We start from the raw sequence: 21659 nt of genomic DNA, 5'->3' as shown, positions 1-21659 counted from the left end.
TTCTAATGGGTAGAAAATGAGCAGTCTTAGTTAGTCGGTCTACCACCACCCATATAGTATCATTCCCTCTTCCTGGTGCTCGAGGTAGTCCCGTTACAAAATCCATAGCCACTGACTCCCACTTCCATTCTGGGATTGGTAGGCTTTGCAATAATCCTCCCGGCACTTGATGGTCAGCCTTAATTTGTTGGCAGGTCTGGCACTGAGCTACCCACTTAGCAACTGATCGTTTGATTCCTGGCCAGTGATAGTATCGACGTATATCCTGGTACATCTTGGTGCTTCCAGGATGAATACTTAATATTGAGTGGTGTGCGATTCTCAAGATTTCTTCTCGTAACTCCTTTCCTACAGGTACGGTTATCCTTCCGTTCAGTAGGAGGGTTCTGTCATCAGCTAAATGATAACCACTATCATTTCTTCCGCCTGATTCTTCAAGTTCTTTTATAATCTTCTTTAGCTTACATCTTCCTTCTGCTCTTCTCGAATTCTTTGCAGGAGGTTTGCTTGATTCACTGCTCGCAATCCCAATGGCTCGCTGCCCTCGCCTTCTATGGCTGAAAGACTAATCATCTTGAATTATGCGTTTAAGGCTTCTAAGTCCTTCTCAATAGCTGTATCACTTCTCCTCCGACTCAGTGCATCTGCTACCACATTCGCCTTTCCTGGGTGATATTGGATTTGTAAGTCATAATCCGTGATAAACTCCATCCACCTCCTTTGTCTCAAATTCAAATCTGACTGAGTAAAGAGATACTTGAGACTCTTGTGATCAGTAAAGATTTGAATCGTCTCGCCATAAAGATAGGATCTCCATATTTTTAAAGCAAATACCACTGCGGCCATCTCTAGATCGTGGGTGGGGTAATTCTCCTCGTGCTTCCTTAACTGTCTTGAACCATAGGCGATGACCTTTTCATCCTGCATCAGTACACAACCCAGTCCTACTCGAGAAGCATCAGTGTATACTGTGTAAGGTCTTCCTGGAGTAGGTAATGCAAGAATAGGTGCTGTCGTCAAAGCTTCCTTTAATTGTGTAAAAGCCTTTTCCTCTTTCTTATCCCATTCAAATGATATATCTTTTCCAGTCAGCCTCGTCAAGGGTTTGGCCATGATGGAAAAGTTCCTCACAAACTTTCGATAATACCCAGCTAATCCTAGAAAGCTTCGAACCTCGGTAGCGCTGGTAGGGCGTGGCCAGTCCTTAACTACTTTAACCTTTTCAGGATCTACTGCAACTCCCTTCTCTGACACTCGATGACCAAGGAATCCAATCTCCCTTTTCCAGAAACTACATTTACTAAACTTGGCGAACAACTTATGGCTTCTTAATCGCTCCAACACCTTTTGGAGGTGTTCTGCATGTTCCTCTTTACTCTTGGAATAAATAAGTATATCATCAATAAAGATGATTACAAATTTATCCAAGTAATCACGAAATATATCATTCATCAAGCGCATGAAAGCAGCCGGCGCATTAGTAAGACCAAAAGGCATTACCACAAATTCATAGTGGCCATACCGGGTCCTAAAAGCCGTCTTCATGATATCGGACTCTGATATTGAGATTTGATGATATCCCGATGCCAAATCTATCTTTGAGAACCAGCTTGCCCCCTGAAGCTGATCCAACAATTCATCGATCCTTGGCAAGGGATACTTGTCCTTTACTGTAACATTGTTAATCCCTCTATAATCGATGCATAACCGCATGGTACCGTCTTTCTTCTTTTCAAATAAGACTGGTGCTCCCCATGGTGAAGAACTCGGTCTGATAAATCCTTTTTCTATCAAATCTTGCAACTGCTTCTTTAATTCAGCAAGCTCGGCTGGAGCCATTCGATAAGGTGCCTTAGCTATTGGGGCTGCTCCCGGCTCTAATGTAATGGTGAAAGGATCACTTCGTGGTGGAGGCAATCCTTCCAATGGCTGGAATGCATCCTGGTATTCTTTTACTACTGCTATCTCTTCCAACTTTGTCCCTTCATTCAATTCTCCTCCAAGGGTAGTTAGAGTTACAAGATATACCTCGCCCTCGATCAAATCTTTCTCAACTCTTAAGGCAGATACAAGTGACACTCCAGCACTTGGACATATTCCATAGTATGTTGTTGATGGTTGTCCTCTTTCTTCAAGTGTAATTCTTCCTCGACCACAATCCAACCGTGCGTAGTATCTCGACAGCCAGTCCATCCCCAAAATCACTTCGTGTTGTCCTAAAGGAACAACTAGCAGGTTTGCCGGATATACCGTTGATCCTACATAGATTGGAATCCCAAGTACACAACTATCGGCACGAAGGTTATGGTTCCCAGGGATTCTAACTGAAACACCTACCTTTACTCTAGTAAAGGTTCCCTTAAAACTCGACACTACCTCGGGTATCACAAAGCTATGTGTGGCACCCGAGTCGAAGAGAACATGCACATAAACTCCACCAACACACAATGTTCCTAAACAATATTTATTTCACATTTTATATTTCATGCATCAAATTCACACAAACATGCAATGAGTTAAAACCCTACTTACCTGTGATCGGTCCCTGATGGGGCTGTTGTGGTTCGGGTTTTCCTAACTCTAAAGCATTCACTTGCTTTCCAACTGCCTGGCGCTTCGGGGCTGGTTCAATCGCTAGTCTAGTGGGTGGTGCTGGAAGCGTAACTTGTCTCTTATGGGGACAACTGTTGGCATAATGCCCTTTCTCACCACACGAGAAGCAAGTAATATAATCAGGGGCTTTTCTTCCCTGACTATAAGGACAACTGCTAGAAAAATGTCCTGTACCACCACAAGTGTAACACACATCTGGGCCATTCGTAAACCGTCTGTCATTCCTTCTTCCTTGGCCTCTCCCTCGATTAAATTGTCCTTTATTATTCATTCTTCGTACTCCTAGCACTTCAGTTCTGCGAGATGGCTCTGCATGTTTCATCATGGCTTGCTCCTTTTCCATACCTTCTTCAACATTTACCGCTATCTCCGCCAATTCATAAAGGCTATGAAACTTCACTACTTGCAGTCGGCTAGCCAAATCCGCTCGCAATCCTCTTATAAACCTTCGAATTAGTGCACCTTCATTCCTTGCTCCATAAGGAGAATATTTCCTTAGCTTTGTAAACTCTGCCTCATACTCCCTGACTTTCCGGTTGCCTTGAGTTAACTCCAAAAATTGAATCTCCAGCCGGTCTTTTGCTTCAGGTGGGAAGTATTTCCGTTCAAATTCCGTTTTAAAATCTTCCCAATCGATCTCTCTTCCCATATAGTATTCTTCCACGTTATCCCACCAATCAGAAGCATCTTTGGTCAAGTAGTATATTTCCACATCCTTCTTGAAATTATCAGGGCAGTGGATCGCCCGAAAGTTTTTCTCCAAATTCCTCAGCCATGTTGACGCTTCGAAGGGATCTGTTCCTCCAGGATATCTAACGGTTCCAAATTTCTTCATTAACGTGACCATCTTCAGGTAATCAGGAGGGGAGGATGGTCTTCGCTCTGATAATTCACCGGTTCTATGATCAAGTCTATCTAGCAAGCCTTGTACTAATACTATAAGAGGATCAGAACTCCCAGCTGTCCTCTGTTCTTGCCTACAACGTGGCTCGGGCGTTCTTTCCCGGTGCATGAACTCAGATTCATTCTGCCTTGGATTATGTGTTGTTGCAAAATTCCGCCTTGATCCATACATATCAGGTGCTTGATTCCTCTCCCTCAGATCCTCATATCGTTCTTCTTGCTCATAGCCCATATGTGAATCCGTCGGATTTCTCCCGGTCGACTCATGTTCGTGTTCATAGCAATGGTTATTTCCTTGTGCTATCGCAGAATCATCTGTTACCTCAAGGTTTGAATAGACTCTGCGGTTATCAGAATTACGTTGTCCATATCTTGGTGGTGTCATCATTGGCTCCTCACTCCTTGTACGTCTTGGAAACATACTGCAGTACAACCCAGGGTAAGTACTAATCTCAACTTATCTAACAAAGGAGCATGTTGGTTTCCTATTCTACCTTTTGCGACACCTTTGACTCGATAAATTATTGAAAACAGGTTCCCAAGTGAGCAAAGTGAACCATGCTCTGATACCACCTTCGTTGTAACACCCCCGATCCGGAATAAATAAAAGTTAAATAGTTTGCCATGCACCAATCAAACAAGAACATGCACGACGAACTAAAGAACTCTAACCAGATCGAAGATACTACTACCACGTGCCCGAACATTTGATCCGAGGTTCCCAGATCAGATCCGAAATCCTAAGATCATATGTCCAAGAACGGGTTTCCTAGCGATTCCAAGTTAAGGCTTTGCAACCCGAGTTTGAAACCGTTAGTTAGTTCGTCCCGGACTAGGACTAGTATCATATGGAATCCAAGCATTTCACAAACCTTTTCTTATTCATATACTTTAAGTTCAAACACATCAAAATTTCATACATGCTCGGCCGAAGTTCAAAACCATATCTTACATATTACAAAACGTACATGTTTGCAAAAGGTAGCAAATCTACACCAACAGCTTTGTGCTCCTCCGATCCCAAATGGAACCTACTACTACGGGTTACCTGCAAAACAAAGAGTCTAATGAGCAACTATTTTGCTCAGTGAGTCGGGTTTCCTAACAATTATTTATCCCCCCATTATGCATCAAACATTAAGCAACAAGGATCAATTATATTAAGAAATATGCAATGCAAAAATAAAGCAATCATGTAAACAAGCATCCACTCTTCACGAGTGGTTAGATCATTATTGATCATCGAGGACTGCCTCTCGCCATTGGTTCCTATCTCGATACGAAGTCCAAAACACATCCCTTCTTGCGCCAATTGACTCTAAACACAAAGTCTAAAAAGCTGATGGCCCGGATAACACACTTGCCGCATCGTCATGCAGCTACACGGTCGAGGGTAGCTAGCCCTATCACACGTGTCTTCGCGTCCTGCCCGGAACTAATTTTGGTAAGGCCCCGGACAAGGCACGGGCCTCGAGTGGACACCAATGACTCTCACGACACTCCACCCGAGTGTCGGACTCTCAGGGATCAAGTCCGTGGATTTACGGGTTTCCCCGTTAAGATATGATCAAACATGTTATATTATCTGAGCCGAGGCCCAAACAATATAATGCAATGACATAAGTATATGCAACACAACATCAATGTATCATAATCATGTTATACCCCTCGAGCCGAAGCCCGACGATATAACTCAATATCTTTCACAAACATCAATCATTATCATATCATTATATATCTAAACGCGCAACCTAGCAATGCATCAACCAATACTCTTGCTTTGCAGGCGCTAGTCGCACATACAATAATCAAAACCCATAACCGAGACTCACCTCAACACTTAGATGAAAGTTTTGGACTGGAAACGCTTCTATCTCGCGGTCGCCTTCTCTTTAAACTTTTATCGGAAAACTCTAGAACTTTAGAAATCTAAATATAGGAAGGGTAGGGTAAGAAAGGCTATCCAAGTTCTAACTAAAAAAAATAAAAACAAAATTTAAATAAAAAGAAAGCTAAAGACAAAAAAAACATTTTACCTTAGGGTTTCGACTTTTTTTTGAGCTGCTATGGTTAGGGTTCTAAGTATGAGAAATAACTAAGGGGGTGGTCTGCTATTTATAGGCTGGAGAATGAGCTCATGGAAGGGTTTTGGTCGTGCATAGCAAGCAGGAGGTGTCCTGGATGCCCCATGCAACCAATTGGAGAGAAATTGGTGTGCAGCCACAAATCTGTCCAATTAAAACAAGTTTTGGGGCCAGCCACCATTTCAACCAATAGGACATAAGCAAGAGCTGCTTGGAGGATTCTCCAGTAAAGGAGTAACACATGTCTAGCTGCTTAAGGAGATAGACAAGCAGCTGCATCCTCCAGAAGCTTCCGGATATGCTTAACACATCGTAGATGGGCCCGAATGGGCCGTATTTAAATCCCGAACGTGTTATAAGCTAATCCGAGCTGGCGGGAATGTTTCTCTTTGACAAAAACCTAGATTTCTTAGACCAAAACATTTCTAAAATAACTCTAAAGTCATTCCTATCTTAAGGCCTTATAATAAATTTTCGATTAATTTTCTCGTCCGACTAGGACGTTCTAGACCGAACCGCGAGCATTTTCAATCCACTAAACTTTCTGAAGAATTTGTTTCTTCAGATGGAAAACTATTCTAAGACTTTCTAAATTTTTCTTATGTACCTTGGGATCCACAACATCCACGGGAAAAGATCAACCCGACTTCCACTTACTTGAGTAATTTTCTCGGCTGTTATAAGATTTTTCCTTGCCTGCGTTTTACTCTTTAAAGAGGGTTATTACACCGAAACTGGCCCAATTAAAATTTTAAAGGGGTATTGGGTTTTCTACAGTCCAACTAGAAAACCCTAGGGTTCCCCTTCCCAAACAAAGCCTCAACCTCCCTTGTCTCTCATCAGACAATTAGAAGCGAAGCTCTGCAGAGAAATACCAGAGACAGGAAGCCCTAGCCGTCAAGCTCTCTCTCTCCTCGCGCCGTCTCTCTATCTTTCTCTCTCTTTGCCGCGCTCTCCTCTCTCTCTCTCTCTCTCTCTCTCTCTCTCTCTCTCTCTCTCTCTCTCTCTCTCTCTCCCAGCCGAATCTCTCTCTCTCCTCGCCGTGTAGCCGCGATTGGTGGTGGTGACCGTATGGTGTTGCTGATTCAGATCTCATCTATTTTCTCTTGTTTTCAGATCCAGATCTATGCTAAGGTGAGGTGTTCTACCTAGATCTTTTTCATGCTCCTTTATATTGTTGAATGAGGAGCTAGGATTGAATATATCCTGATTGATGTTAGGTTGATAGATCATATTGCATAAGAACGCTCATACTGTTAAAGGACTTTAAATGGACTGCCTTGTGTTAACGATCATATTGATATGATTTTCTGATCCGATTGTGTGGCGTGAGTGTGTGTGAAAGCTAGGATGTATAGAAAGACCTAGGATCTTAGAATACGGTTAAACGGGTTCGTTAAATGAATGGTGGGACATATGTGAATGGTTGTTAAATGAATTGAGTGTGACACCGAGAACGGTAGGCGTCTAAAAGGAAAGAATAAATGAGTCTAAGGGATAAGGAAAAAGGAAATGAAAAGGAAAAGGAAAGAATAAATGAAAAAGGAAATGAAAGTTTATTGTAATACGATCCACCGAGGGAATGGTGGCGGATATGGGAAGCGTGGGACCGTAGCGTACAAAAAACGGTGGAAATGTGGGGCCGTAGCATTCAAAAATGGCGGATCAGGTTAGAGGCGCCGGTAAGATTGAGTCACGCCGAGTCTTGACGGGAAGGGGTTGTAATACACTGCAGGGGCAGACCACATCCAAGGGCACTGGATGTTGAGCATACCAGCGCAGGCAGCTTCATAGGGACGCAGCAAGAAAAGGGGTGGGATGGACCGCTTGAGCTGTGTAGGTCCTAGAGTTCTAGGATGATTGGAGTCTTAAATCGAATAATGTGAATTGAGTGATGACTGAGTTCATTACATTGCATGAGTTCTTGAAATGGAAATGTAGTAACTAGTTAAGTAAGTTGCATCGAATTGAGTGTAGTGACTAGTCGGTTCTCGTTTCGTATTGAGCAGTATAAAAACTCATGGGGTAGACTCGTCTAGAATCGCTTCACTGAGTATTCTTTACTCACCTCTCTTGTTCCCTCCCTTTTTGCAGAACCTTAAGTGGAAGTGTCGTTGGTAACGAAGGAAACGCACCTAAAACTCGTGGAACCAGTAACGGGACACACGAACTCCGGTCGGAAATGGGGGGAGGGGCGGGTGTTACAATTGATAAGCAAAAAAAGATATAAACTGCTCTCTGGAACTGTGTACTACATTCTGATGCAATATAGTCTCATAGTTCGAACCATTTATCCTCTTGGTAGCACAAAAACTCAAGTGCAACGCGGAACACCACCTTGCGAAGAAGCTCCAACGGTATCTTTTCGGACATGTCATCCATCACAGTTGCTGCCACCAATTGCAAAATACCCACTGCAGATAAAGTCTGCAATTGGCTGTAAAACTCAAAGTTAAACCCTTGATTCTCAACCAGAGAGTGGCAGAGTTTGAAGGTTGGTCTGAGGCATGATTCTCCTGTTTTTTGACTATTTGATAGATCTTCCTAGCAGCCTCGAGTGTATGTGTTCCGATTCCTGCGATATTGAGTGCAAACAAACTCTGACACAATACCTCATTCATTCCTAATGTATCTACACATGTTAGATTCTTATGCAAGGAACTTCCCGAGATGTGCAAGCCTCCGATTCAGAAACTATTCCTTACCCTTCATCACAAGAACATCGAATGACTTGAGAACAGAGCCAAAAATCTCCCTTGCGCCTGTTCTGAACGGAGATATACAATTCACAAAGACAATACAAAAACCTTATCGTTTTGTGGAGAAGAAAAAATTTCTCTTCTCATCACATAGTCGTGAGTGAAATAGGATTAAATAAACATAGAACTGAATAAATCTGTAATCGTTATAAACTTTGTTCATAGTAATTGCTTAATAAAAGTCTAATGTTTGGATCACACAAACAGAGAATATAGTTGTTTTTTCTCGAGGAGCCGATCAACAATGATATTTCTATTCTCTAACAAGTAGATTTATTTGTCTTCTCTGCGTAAAAGTTCAATTTAAAAAGATTACTCATTACTTTCAAATTCCATCTCTTGACATGGTATTTATATCTATTGATTTTCAACTACAAATCTTTAACAAATAAACCATAATAATTTTGAATATATTCTATTAAATGAAATCCTTATTTCCTTTTCATCTTCTGCTTTCTAAACGATCAAGTTACTAGATTACACTTCTTCATTTTTTTCCCAAAAGGTTTTCAACTTGCCAGACTGATATGAGGGATGCTCAAACACTTGGTAGAGTACCATTGTAGGCCAACAGTGACGGGTCTTCTTTGTAATACTTATTTTCTCGACATCCTAATTGAGCTCGGTAACTAGATAGCCAATCTCACTCTAGATAGAAACATACCGCTCTAACGGAAGTACTATGGAATGGGGAAGGAATACCATAACTTTAACTGGCAGCCCGTACTTCCTAATAAGAACGGTAGACTTGAATTCACAAAAGTGAATCCTCTCTAATACTATGACATCGCTCAGGAACTACAACCATGTGTTGTTCCTGAATCAAACACAATATGGGCGGAGAATTCCATCCATAGGCAAGGTCTCTTACGACACCTTGATCACAATTCACATAAGTTTTTTTTTTTATTTCAATCATTCATAAAATTTTAAAAATGCACACAACACACAATGGGATAAGAAGCAAACCTGTGATTGAACCTTTCAGGGGTTTTGACGGTCCAGACAACCATAAAGTGTAGGCTCTACCCAAATAGCCTAACACTTGGATCAAGACTAATGGTAAGGAAGCGTGAACAAGTCCAACTACTGGTACCCTAGGTAAAGGTAAAGGAACCGGGTAACTTTATGGGCAAGGGTAAAATAATCATCCTTACTCTTCACAAGGGAATCAATGAAGCGCATTGATGCAAATAATCAAGAATTTCTCGCACTTGGACGATCCCGACTATGCTGTCCTGGCATGTCACCACCATAACAACTCAGCCTCCTCGATCTTGATCTGATGAAACGTACACCCAAAATCATCCCAGCGACTTAATCCACTGATTTAAAATAATCTTTGATCTTCACTGGTTGGGAATTAAACGGTCTGCAGAATTTGGTGAACATCTTCAGAAATAACTTCTTTAGTATTCGCGTCATACTCTAACATCCCATCGAAGCTCTGAGACTCCATGGTCTTTTATCTACTACAAAATTCTTGGCTAAGTTCCCAAATATTTTCCATCTGATCTTTGGCTTATTCTCCAAACCATAATCGATGAATGAAATTCACTCGACCACATATCTTGATGCTGAAATTGTTGTATATGATTAACTCAACCTGAACCTCCTGGAGGAAACATCCCACTGTACCAACTCCGTAAACTGAATCTTCAATCGGTCCCATATCTTGTATAGAAAATTCTACTTCATGAACTCTTGAGATCTGTCCAACTCGATCTCACCTCTCTGAAGTAATTCTTGACTCTTGGCCAACAAGTCATCGCATTCATCTCCAAATAGCTTGCTACCAAATCCTTCATGTAATTCTCTGAACATTGGCCACATCAATGTTTTGCTCTGGGTGTTTATCCCAAATCTGCCTCAAGCCAAAGTATACCTCAAACGGTTTAGTGTTTCTTCAGTATCTTATTGTCCCACTACTTCTTTCCATCATAAGCTTTAAGATGTCTTGTTGCCAACAGAAAGGTGCATGTGTGTCCATCGTCTTGTACTACAGTTGAACCATCTCTTCCTCCAACACTAAGCTCCAAGCAAATGTTGAACAATTCAGGCTTGTACGGCTCTGTTTCTTGTACATCTCAGCATAAGCTGGAGACTTGAGAAGCTGGAAGAATAAGTGCATCTAGGTGATCATGTGCAGTCGCATCGCTCGGAATCGGACCACAAAAAACGCCCACCTTGACATCGATAACACACGAGTCCGGAGATGTATTTGATGTATCAATTTTGTCCCATATCTCTCTCTAAAGAATTGGCATCCCCCACTAGAATTCAAAAGAACGACAGGAAGGCATGACGTTACTGACTCTTAACAGGGCGGTAGTGAACCCCACCATGAGGGTAGCAAACTCTAGCATGATGATACTAACATCGGTAAGTACGGTCCACCCGTTCAAGCTTGTCTTGGTGCTTCTGCTATGAAATATCACTGTTAGGTAACTACCCATGACTATCTATCCTAAAATGAAGGAACAAGCCAGCATATCCTAGTTATCCTTGCGACTCATTTTGACTCGAAAAACATTTGAAACAAGTCCCATTCTAGCATCGTATAACCATGCTCTGATACCACCTTTGTGACACCCCCGATCGTAGATAACCGGAAATGACACGGTCGATGTTCCTCGATGGTCGATCCGAGGTTTTCAGAATACTTCCGATCACCTTAGACTAACAACCAAAGAACACCAACACTCCTATCAGATATCACTCTAGGCTTTTCAACCCCAAAAAGCAATACCCGATAGTTAGTTCGTCCGGACAAGGACTAATATCATATGGAACCCATACTTTAAAAACATTCTTTATATATCATTTAAAAGCATCTTTCAAAATTTGTTATAAATTAATCTCGAGGTTTTCGGTCTACAAATCTTATACATAAGATATATCAAAATGACTTTGCAAGGATAATAAAACTACTGCTTGCTAATGCTGTTCCTTCCCGTACTAGAGTAAGGTCTCCCGCCTATTGGTTACGTGCATCACAAATGAGTCATGAGTAACTAGTTTACTCAGTGAGCCTAGTCCCGCACCCCAACATATATCAATAATATCTCAAGCAATCAACTTCATTTGTATGCAGTGAACATATATTCCATATCTGGATATTTATATATAAGGAATATTCTTCCATCATTGTGAGTCTAATCATATACCTCACTTCCTATTCCCGTCTCTCATATCATTCATATAATCATATTTATATATATATATACCAGACCCGAGAAACCACAAAGGCTAAACGAGTCTAGCGAGTTAGCATCACCATCATCGCCATCAGATATTCAAAAATTGAACATCTAACGCTGCATGCAGTTACACGGCCTCCAGGGTGCGACCCCATCATCGTGTCTTGGTGACCTTGTTCCATATCGCAGGACCAATTCACGGTAATCATCATTCATACGAGAATATTTTGGAAGACAGGTTTATAATAAGACTTTACATGATTAATACTTCCATACTTAATTATATTTAATACTATACATATGTATTAGTACTTGAGAACAAGTACTAAGGTTTAGAATAAACCTCTATGATCATTCATAAATATTTAATAAGTGTTTACACTAAGTAAACACCTTACCAATTCAATATTGATCAAGAGACAAAGCCTATCAATCATCTACAATCAGTACGTTCAATCAAGAAATATTCATTCACTACTCATCAATCATCTATCTAGACTCACCTTTGATTCCATGAGATTGGCTAGGGAAGACTAGACTCGAGCTCAACTAATAACACTCCATTTCACTCCTGATTCAGAATGTGTGGATACAAGATCAGTCAGGTTGATTCCATTAGAAACTTTACTCAGCTTAGTTCAAAGCAGTTCAGTTCGGTTGAAGGATAATTCAGTTCAGCTAAGCCTTTAAAAAAATATCTACGAGACATAACTGAACCAAGATCAATCCACATACAGGTTTAAAAACTAATCTGGACAGGAAGCTTAACAAATCAGTCAACTTGTTCCAAACAAAACTTCTCTGAACTAGTAGCTATGGCTTACCGATTTCCTCAAGCTTTAAGATGAACTTGGTTGATATAAACTTCAAGCTGAACACACGTCTAACCTGATCAGGACAAGATACCCATGATAGGTTCAAGATCAGAAACAGACCAAAACGTTTTGGTTACCTAACAAGAACTAATGCTCAAGCAAAACTGATCTCATCAAACCCATATGTTCTTACTGATAAAATCCAAGGCTAAAGAACTTGGGTGATTCCAAACTCTTGAACACCAAACCTTCAGCTCTTAACCACACCAGAACACACTGATTAAAGTCACAGGATGGTGAGAAAGGGTCGTCCAAGCTCACTTCTCTTCCCTGATTTTTTTCTGAATTTTTCAACTAATTTTTCTCACAGATTTTTCTCTCTTCTTTCTCTCTTTCTCTCTGAATTTTTCTCTGTTTTTTCTTGCAGTAACAGGACGTCCAGAGGAGAGAAGAGGGTATTTTATATCATAAGGAGTTTCTTCATATGAGGGTTTGCTCTCACAAAAGACAAAGCTGAGGTTAGACAGCTGATGACATGCTTCAGCACACCAAGCAGCACAAGCAGCTAAACATTTCCCTTCCATGAAGAAAGATACAAGCAGCTGAAGCAAACAGCTTGTGACCAGCATGTGACTTCTAATGAGCAAGCAGGTAAGCAAGTAGGTGCATGTCATGTGACCTAATTACTGAGGAAGCAAGTAGGCTAGAAGGTGCAAGGCATGTGACTGTTCAGAAATAATTTTAAGAGTTTTGTCGATATTTTTCGGACTGTTTCGACTAAATATATTTCATCATTCGAATCTCGTCCTGCTCTGAATAAACTCGCCCAGCATGAATAAAAATCGACAATAATAATTAACACTCGACCAGAACCATCAAGAGATGGTTTTTCGACCAAAAGACAGCCCGTCGAGAGATTAATTTACCGTGTCGATTTTCATTTAAATTCTGATCGATCAATCTTCAAACTGATCTTAAAGAATTTTCTCTACCGAAATTCTATCTGCTCGTGAGGGTTATTACAGATGGTCCAGGCACGGAAATGGGAGGAGACTGGTCGATCAGTCCCTTCGGCTACTCTTGTCCAGGTTTGATGTATCCTGATGTGTGCACGGCGGTAAGGAGAAGGACGTATGTGGGACTGTCCGAATGATCCGCCGGGTATGTTCCATGAACGACACTGGACCAAGCACGGCCTAAGTCTTCAGAAAGGTGAAGGATCCTTGCCTTAGAGAAATTCAGATGTTCAAAGTTCATGAACTGATCAAAGTGTCCAATCAGTCCATCACTACGGTCGCTGGTACATGCGTTACGAATCAAATGGTTCAAAAGGGAGACGTTGCAGACTTAATCAGATCCTGCTCGTTCGAAGTTGATCCTGGCTTTACCGTTGGTCTTAGAATGTCGAGTTGGTCGGAGAAGAAGAGCTCAGGTCGATCAGTTTGGTCGTCTGGTCGAGGATCTAGCCGAAGCTCCATTTTGGACGTACGCGGGTTGATCCGGTACACAGCTTGGTCAGTCTGTACGGTATGGTCGGAAGAGTGAACCTCGGTTGAAATGTTCGGGACGTCCTGATCTGCATGCTGGTCTGGTTCCACGGACTGATCCACAGACTGAGGCACATCATTCCCTCCCTCGTCAAAAGGAATTGTCCACAAAACCGGATCATCTACAAGAAAATGAGAAAGATCAGAAACATTAAAGCTTGAATAACGTCATACTTACCTTACAAATCAAGCTGATAAGCATTGTCATTGATCTTCCTAGGGATCTAAAATGGTCCATCGACCCGAGGCATGAGTTTGGACTTTCTTTCTTTTGGAAATCGTTCCTTCCTAAGTGAACCCAAAAAAGATCGCCCTCTTTGAAAAAAACCTCCTTTTGTTTTCTTGTTGGCCAATCTTTTGTAACCCTCGGTTTTGGTTTCAATATTGGCATGAACTTGCTCATGTAGCTTCTTGATAGTTGATATACCTTGGATTTGACCCGTTTTCATCCATGGTATATAGGTGTTTTACTATATATAAATCTATGTTTTCTACTCTTCTAGGTATGTTTTCAGGTTCAGGTGCATTTCGGAGTAAAGCTATGACTTTGGAGCATTTTGGAGCTTAAAAGACATTTCACCCGAGCTGACCATGTAGAGGTCGACGAGAGGAAGCACAATCGATCGATCCACATCTAGTGCTGTCGATCGACACCATGAGATGCCTCGACAAATGAAAATTAATATCGATCGATGTACACAAGTACCATCGATCGATGTCGAGACATTGGACATGCGACATTTTGGAACCAGCGGACTTAAAGCCTAAGGCCAAGCCAAATTACGAAAATGCCCTGACGAGTCTTTAACCTAGTAGATTATATACTGCCTAAATGTTTTGACGGCAGAGAGAGCTTTTTGTTACAATTTTACTTTGAGAGAGAAAGAGAGTTTTAGAGAGAAGATCACTTGTGATTGGAACTCCTTGTTTTCAATTCTTTTCATCTATACTATGAATTTCCATTTCTTCATTGTCATGAATTGCTTTGCTATGTCTGAGTAGTTCATTTATTAGATCCAGGGTTCAGATAGGTTTGTGGGATTAGCCCCAAACTATAGATCTGCCTTGTTGTAATATTCATGATAGATTTGTATTCATTGCTTGTTATAGTTTTACTTTGAGAGAGAAAGAGAGTTTTAGATAGAAGATCACTTGTGATTGGAACTCCTTGTTTTCAATTCTTTTCATCTATACTATGAATTTCCATTTCTTCATTGTCATGAATTGCTTTGCTATGTCTGAGTAGTTCATTTATTAGATCCAGGGTTCAAATAGGTTTGTGGGATTAGCCCCAAACTATAGATCTGCCTTGTTGTGATATTCATGATAGATTTGTATTCATTGCTTGTTTTAGTCTTGCTAACTAGAACTTGGTCATAGGATTGCATACTCAAGCACCCTTGTTATCCCATCTTGACATCTATCTATCATATTAGGACTGTTAGAGAGGGCTAACTGCCAATTTAGTATCTTAATAGGACATATCATACTCGCGCATAGGCCTGGCTAGAACCCGTCGATCGATGTCCTCAACTGACTATCGGTCGACGTAGGTAAATGTGTATCGGTCGATGTCCCTATAGGACCATCGGTCGATACTCTCTCGTTGTCAACATACTAACCGTGGAGACATGAGATCTAGCTTGTTAACCAGTGAAACATGCGACAGCTGATCACTGAGTTAAGCGATTGAGCTCTAACATATCATGCATGTAACAAATGGGCATCTATAGATATTATAATCTCCAACACCTGAATAGTGGCCCTGCATCTAATATCATTTCCAATCAAGTTACATTTACAATTTACTTCGCTAGTTACTATTGCTATTTCATTTAAACATTTACAACTCTTGGAATTAATAAACACTAAATTTAATTGTTCCCTAGCTCTTTGTGAGTTTGATCCCTAAGTACTACATCTGAACATCTTTTGATGAGAGTAACACTCCTTTGGGTAATTTGAGTGGTATCAATAGTGTCCACCTTCCTCTTGCCATCTGTACTAACTCTTTTACTCAAAGGCAAAGACAAAAGATCAAGTGGAGATAATGAAATGAGCTTGAGTCAACTTCCCTTTTAGAATCTGAAATGCCTCTTCTTGAGTCTGTTCCTATTTGAATCCAACATTTTTCTTAATCATTTCAGTCAGTGGGGCTTCAATGGTACTGAAGTTTGGAATAAACCGCCAACAGAAACCAGCAAGACCATGGAAACTCCTCACTTCACCCAAGATCGTTGAACTAGGCCAGTCACGGATGGCCTTGATCTTCAACTTGTCCATTCTAACTCCATCAGCACCTACAACAAAACTTAAGAACACCACGTTATCTGTTCCAAAAGAGCATTTACCAAGATTTACAAAAAGCCTTTCTTTCCTAAGAATTTCAAGAACAGATTTCAAGTGCATCCTATGATCATCAAGGTTCTTGCTGTAAATGAGAATGTCAGCAAAGTAAACTAAAACAAAATGACCAATGAAGGATCTCAAGATGTGATTCATCAAACGCACGAAAGTATTAGGTGCATTAGTAACCCCAAATGACATCACAAGCCATTCATACAATCCTAGTTTGGTTGTAAATGCAGTTTTCCAGTCATCACCTTCTTTCATCCTAATCTGGTGATAGCTACTTTTCAAATCAATCTTAGAGAAAACACTTGAACCGTGCAACTCATCAAGCATGTCATCTAGCCTAGGAATGGGATGCCTATACTTTACCGCGATGTTGTTGATGGCACGGAAGTCCACACACATGCGCCAAGAGCCATCCTTTTTGGGTACAAGGAGAACTCGTACGACACAATAACTGAGGCTCTCATGGAGTAGCCTTTCTCAAGAAGGTCACCAATCTTTTCTGAAGTTCCTTGGTCTCTACCAGATTGGTACAATAAGCTGGTCGGTTTGGTAGAGATGCACCTGGAACAAAATCTATCTCATGCTCAATGCCTCGTACTGGTGGCAATCCCTTGGGATGCTCAATAGACCGAAGGCTCTTTCGAACACTTGCAGAACTTAAGCTCATTTAGGATCACATTAAGCTTGTTGTTCCACGCACGGGGGGCTTGTCTAAACCCATATAAAGCCTTGTTCAATCTATAAACCTTGCTCTCAGAACCTTTAACTTTGAAGCCCTCTGGTTGACTTACATAGACAGTCTCTTTCAACTCCCCGTGCAAGAATGCCGTCTTAACGTCGAGATGGTGAATGATCCATCCATTTGAAGCTGCTAAGTTACAGAGAAGCCGGATTGTTTCTATACGTGCCACAGTTGCAAAGACTTTGTCAAAATCTATTCCATGTTGTTGTACATACCCTTTAGCGACCAGTCGAGCTTTATGTTTCTTAACACTTCCATTTGAGTTTCGCTTGAGCTTAAAGATCCACTTCAAGCCGATTGCCTTTGCTCCATGAGGCAGATCTACGAGTGTCCAAGTGCCATTCTCAATGATTGAACACATCTCGTCCTCACAAGCTAGAGTCCAATCATTTGATCCTTTCGCTTCACTGAAGCTCTTTGGTTCATCGTTTAGAACTATGAGCAGTATTTCTCCTTCTTCCTCTGCAAGATATAGCACATAGTCAGCAAGGTACTTCGGTTTGGTGATCTGACGCTGTGATCTTCTCAATGTGGTCTCAGTCTCCGTCTCTTCCTCATCATCCTCGGTTCCATCAGGGATCAAGGTGGAATTTATGATGTCATGGTGCTCTGCTTCTTCATTCCCGACAGTCTCTTCATCAACCTTAGCTTCGCTTTCACCAGTGCCGTGTATCCCACGGTTTCCATAAGTTCCAATAGCTATTCTGAAACTTCCAGCTTCGAGTCGATTTATTTGATTTTGGCTCCAATTCCACCCTTTTGTTTCATCAAAGACGACGTCCCTACTCACCACAACCTTTTGATCTTGAGGATCAAACATTCGATAGGCCTTTGACCCTGGTTCTGTCCCCAGATGGACTAGCATTCGAGACCTGTCTTCGAGCTTCTCCAGGTGAGGTTTTACTGTCTTTGCATAGCCTATACAGCCAAAAACTCGAATGTGACTGAGATTCGGTTTTCTTCCTCGTAGTGCTTCGTATTGTGTCTTTTCCTTGAGTACTCTGGTTGCAACTCTGTTTAGAAGATATGTTGTGTGTCTCACTGCCTCTCCCCATAGGTAGTTAGGAACTCGCATATACTTCAATATGCTTCTGGTCATCTCCATCATCGTTCTATTGCGTCTCTCTACAACCCCGTTTTGTTGCGGTGTGTATGGGGCTGTGAGATGCCTTCTTATTCCTGTTTGTTCACAGTATGCGTTGAACTCGGTTGAGACGAATTCACCTCCTCTATCAGTTCTGAATGTGTGTATCTTGTGTCATGTGTCTTGTTCCACCATTACTCGAAAGATTTTGAATTTATCAAACACATCACTCTTCTCTTTCAAGAATATCGTCCACATGTAACGAGTATGGTCGTCGATGAGTGCAAAGACATACCTCATTCCAGATGCTGTGCTCGGAGATATTGGTTCACACAGGTCGCCATGCACGAGCTCAAGAGCCTTGTCTGCTCTATATGCAGTTGCTTGTGGAAACACTTGTCTTGTCTGCTTGCCAAGCAAACAGGAGCCACAGATCCCTTTCTCAAAATTGATGTGAGGTACTCCGATCACAAGATCCTTTTGAACCATTACCTTGATTGTATCTATGTTCACGTGTCCCAATCGTGCGTGCCATCTGCTCGACTCGATTATCGTCGTGGACAGTAGACATACTGTTTCTTTTATCCCCATCCGACTTTATACAATCGATTCCTTGACCTTGTTGCCTTGACAAGTAGTTTCCCGGCTTGGTCATGCATTGTCAAGCATTCTCCTTTTAATCTTATGTCGCAGCCTGCTTCAGTGGCCTGTCCAAGACTGATGATGTTGCTCCTTAGGTCTGGTATATAGTAGACGTCACACATTGTCCTTGTTTCTCCGTTTTGGTCAACAAATTCAATCGAGCCTTTCCCCTTAATGTCGATGTGTGAGTCATCTCCAAACTTGACCTTCCCTGTTATCTCTTTATCGATCCTTTTGAAGTACCTACAATCTCCTGTCATGTGGTTACAAGCTCCATTATCAAGGTACCACATGTTGTCCTCACCATTATATTCGTACTTGCTCGGCATCACCTTCTCTTTGTTTAGATATACCACTTCATTCAACATAAGCTCGTCTGCATCTTGTGTTGAATCTTTATCATGTTCTTGTGCCTCATGCAGTTTGAGAAGACGATCTGAACAGGTAGAAGCGTAATGACCCATCTTATCGCATCTGAAACACATTATCCTTGACGTGTCTCTCCCCCCACGACCACAGCCTCTGCCCCTATTGAACCGTCCTCCTCTTCCTCTGCTTCCTTTATACTCCTCATGATAATCACGATTGGTCTGTTGCTCTGTATTAGAGTACATCAGTTTGCTCTGATCTTCTTGACTTTCTTCTTCTTCTTGGACACGCTCTTCATAAGCTTTCAGACGTCCCACAATGTCTTCGAAACTTGTGTTCTTGAGGTCAAGAACCTGTTCAAGAGAGGCCACTATGTGTATAAATTTCCTGCGAGGAAGACTCTTCAGAAACATTTTAACAAGTTTTGATTCTTCAATCTCTTCTCCTAAGGCATGAGATTTTGAAGAAATTTCCGATAGCTTACCGACGAAGTCATTTATATTCTCACTGTCCTTCATCTTCAATCTATCAAATTCTGCCATCAAAGTCTGCAGTCTAGCCTCTTTTACTCTCTCTGCACCAATATGACGCATCCTGATAGCGTCCCACACCTTCTTTGCTGTATCCAACTCCCCAACTTGTAGCACTAAAGCCTCTGGAATCGCCTGAAACAACAGAGCGATTGCCATATTGTTCTTATCATCTTCATCCGTTCATGTCTCGACTATACTCCACACCTTCTGGACCCTCAACACGTTCTTCATTCGTATGGCCCATACAGTGTAGTTCGTCGAGTTCAACATCGGACACTTAATGGAAGAATGATTTCCATCCTTCAAATTCGGTGTTGTCACAACTGAAAGATCCCCCATTCTCAATAAGCCGTATGTCGATCAAATATTGATTTTCGTAAGGCTCTGATACCAAATATAGAATTCAAGGATGCAAACAAGAATGACTCTTTTATTATAACCTGAGAAAATATCTCAAAACTCAAGTTCTCAATCCCTAAACTCTTGTAAGTTATGTCACAACTTGACATCTCCTTATATAGAGTTTATTATTTCCTAATCCTATTAAACACTACATTTAGATAACTCCTAAATATATTCTAAATCCATATCGCAATAGGATTAGGTCTCATGTTTATCTCTAAGCTTCTTTTGTCTTCAAGCTTAATCCAACAAAGAGACGTATTATTAGATGAATAGGCAAGAACAAGGTATCGTTACAAGATGTTTTATAAGAACCCTAATTCTAGGCGTCTAACCCTAGTCTCTAAGCCTTGGAGAAGTCGATCCCTTGCTTGAGGGCTGTTGTCGCTCTTATATAGTCGTCTAGAAGTCGGTTTCATTAGGTTAAACTCTTCCATATTCGGAAATATAGAAGGTTCTCCTTGTCGGAAGTTTTCCATTTCTTGGAAGGGAGTAGGGTCCAGGGATCGAGCCCAGGGTTCCCTCTGGTGGGGACCCGGGGAACCCATTTACCAGGGATCCGGGGATCCGAGTCCTGCCTGGAGGCTGGGGGAAATAATACCGGGATGTTTTCCCCAACAATTTGCCCCTTATTTCTCGACTTTGTCATCGAAGTCGGGGAAATAATACCGGGATGTTTTCCCCAACAGTTCGCCGGTGGGTCCTGTATCGGAGATAGAAGTAGAGGAGGTTGCCTTTTAGAGACAGAAGTTCCATCTCTCCGAGAATCTTGTTATTCGAATTCCCGGTCCTTTCGACACGGTTTCGGATTTCAGGGCAGGTGAAGTCCCGGTCTATGAAGGCTTTTTTGAATCAGGTTTCAGTGATCAAGTTCCTTCTTTGATTGCCGAAGTTTCGAGAGCGGTGAATATCTCTCCGGGACAGCTGAATCCTCCCGCCTGGAGGATTTTGATAGCTATGCAAAATCTTGGTGACCTCGAAGGTTTAGTTGTTGGGGTCACCGAGGTTCTGTACTGTTACTCTGTTTCTCCTCTAAATGGTGGAGAACGTAGCTATCATCTGCATACTCGCGGCAGGATGTTCCCAGTTCAGGAGCTATCGAGGTCGGAGAAAAAGCATCATCCGGTTTTTGAAGGGAACTGGGCATCGTAGTTTGCTTTTATGCCTCTTCCAGGATTTTCTTCAACTTGGCACACGGTTGGTGAGTTGCCCAGAGTATCGCGATTCTTGTCGACTTTTATGATATTAACGTTCTTCATTTTTCCTTCCATAGATATTTCTCGCACGGATTTCTCTTCAGGGAGGCACGTAATTGAGCAGTTGCTGGGGATTCCTGTTGATCGCCATGAGATTTCGTTTCTTGTGAGTGAAGAGGCATTAGATCGGTGTAGTATCAGGGGTAAGCTTCATATCTGTAACTTCCCTGTTTCCTTCTCGTTGTTTGTTGAATGATTCTTGTCCCTCAGGCGTGATATTGGACCCTAGGGGTGCGGAGGTGTTGGAGGAGTATAAGAAAGCTCTCGAGGTGATGGCTGCGAGGAAGGCTGCGATTCATCGGGTAGTTCCTACTGGAGGCAGTAATATTCAGTTTACCCGAAGTGGTAAGCG

General features: G+C 41.7%; 2 protein-coding genes across 2 annotated transcripts; both read right to left on the bottom strand.

Annotated features, from left to right (window-relative positions):
• Positions 1-579: 579 nt before the first annotated feature.
• Positions 580-3901, bottom strand: LOC125608620. The gene is made up of 2 exons (XM_048779046.1): positions 2533-3901; positions 580-2453 (listed from the first exon to the last, which is right to left on the bottom strand). Exons 1-2 carry the CDS (start codon positions 3899-3901, stop codon positions 580-582), a joined length of 3243 nt encoding a protein of 1080 aa, XP_048635003.1.
• Positions 3902-18686: 14785 nt separating this feature from the next.
• Positions 18687-19805, bottom strand: LOC106431955. The gene has a single exon (XM_013872804.2). The coding sequence runs from the start codon at positions 19803-19805 to the stop codon at positions 18687-18689; it is 1119 nt and encodes a 372-aa protein (XP_013728258.2).
• Between the last annotated feature and the right edge of the window lie 1854 nt (positions 19806-21659).

Source organism: Brassica napus, chromosome A5, assembly GCF_020379485.1.
Source record: "Brassica napus cultivar Da-Ae chromosome A5, Da-Ae, whole genome shotgun sequence".
Lineage (NCBI taxonomy): Eukaryota > Viridiplantae > Streptophyta > Magnoliopsida > Brassicales > Brassicaceae > Brassica > Brassica napus.
This window is presented reverse-complemented; position numbering and strand designations above follow the sequence as displayed.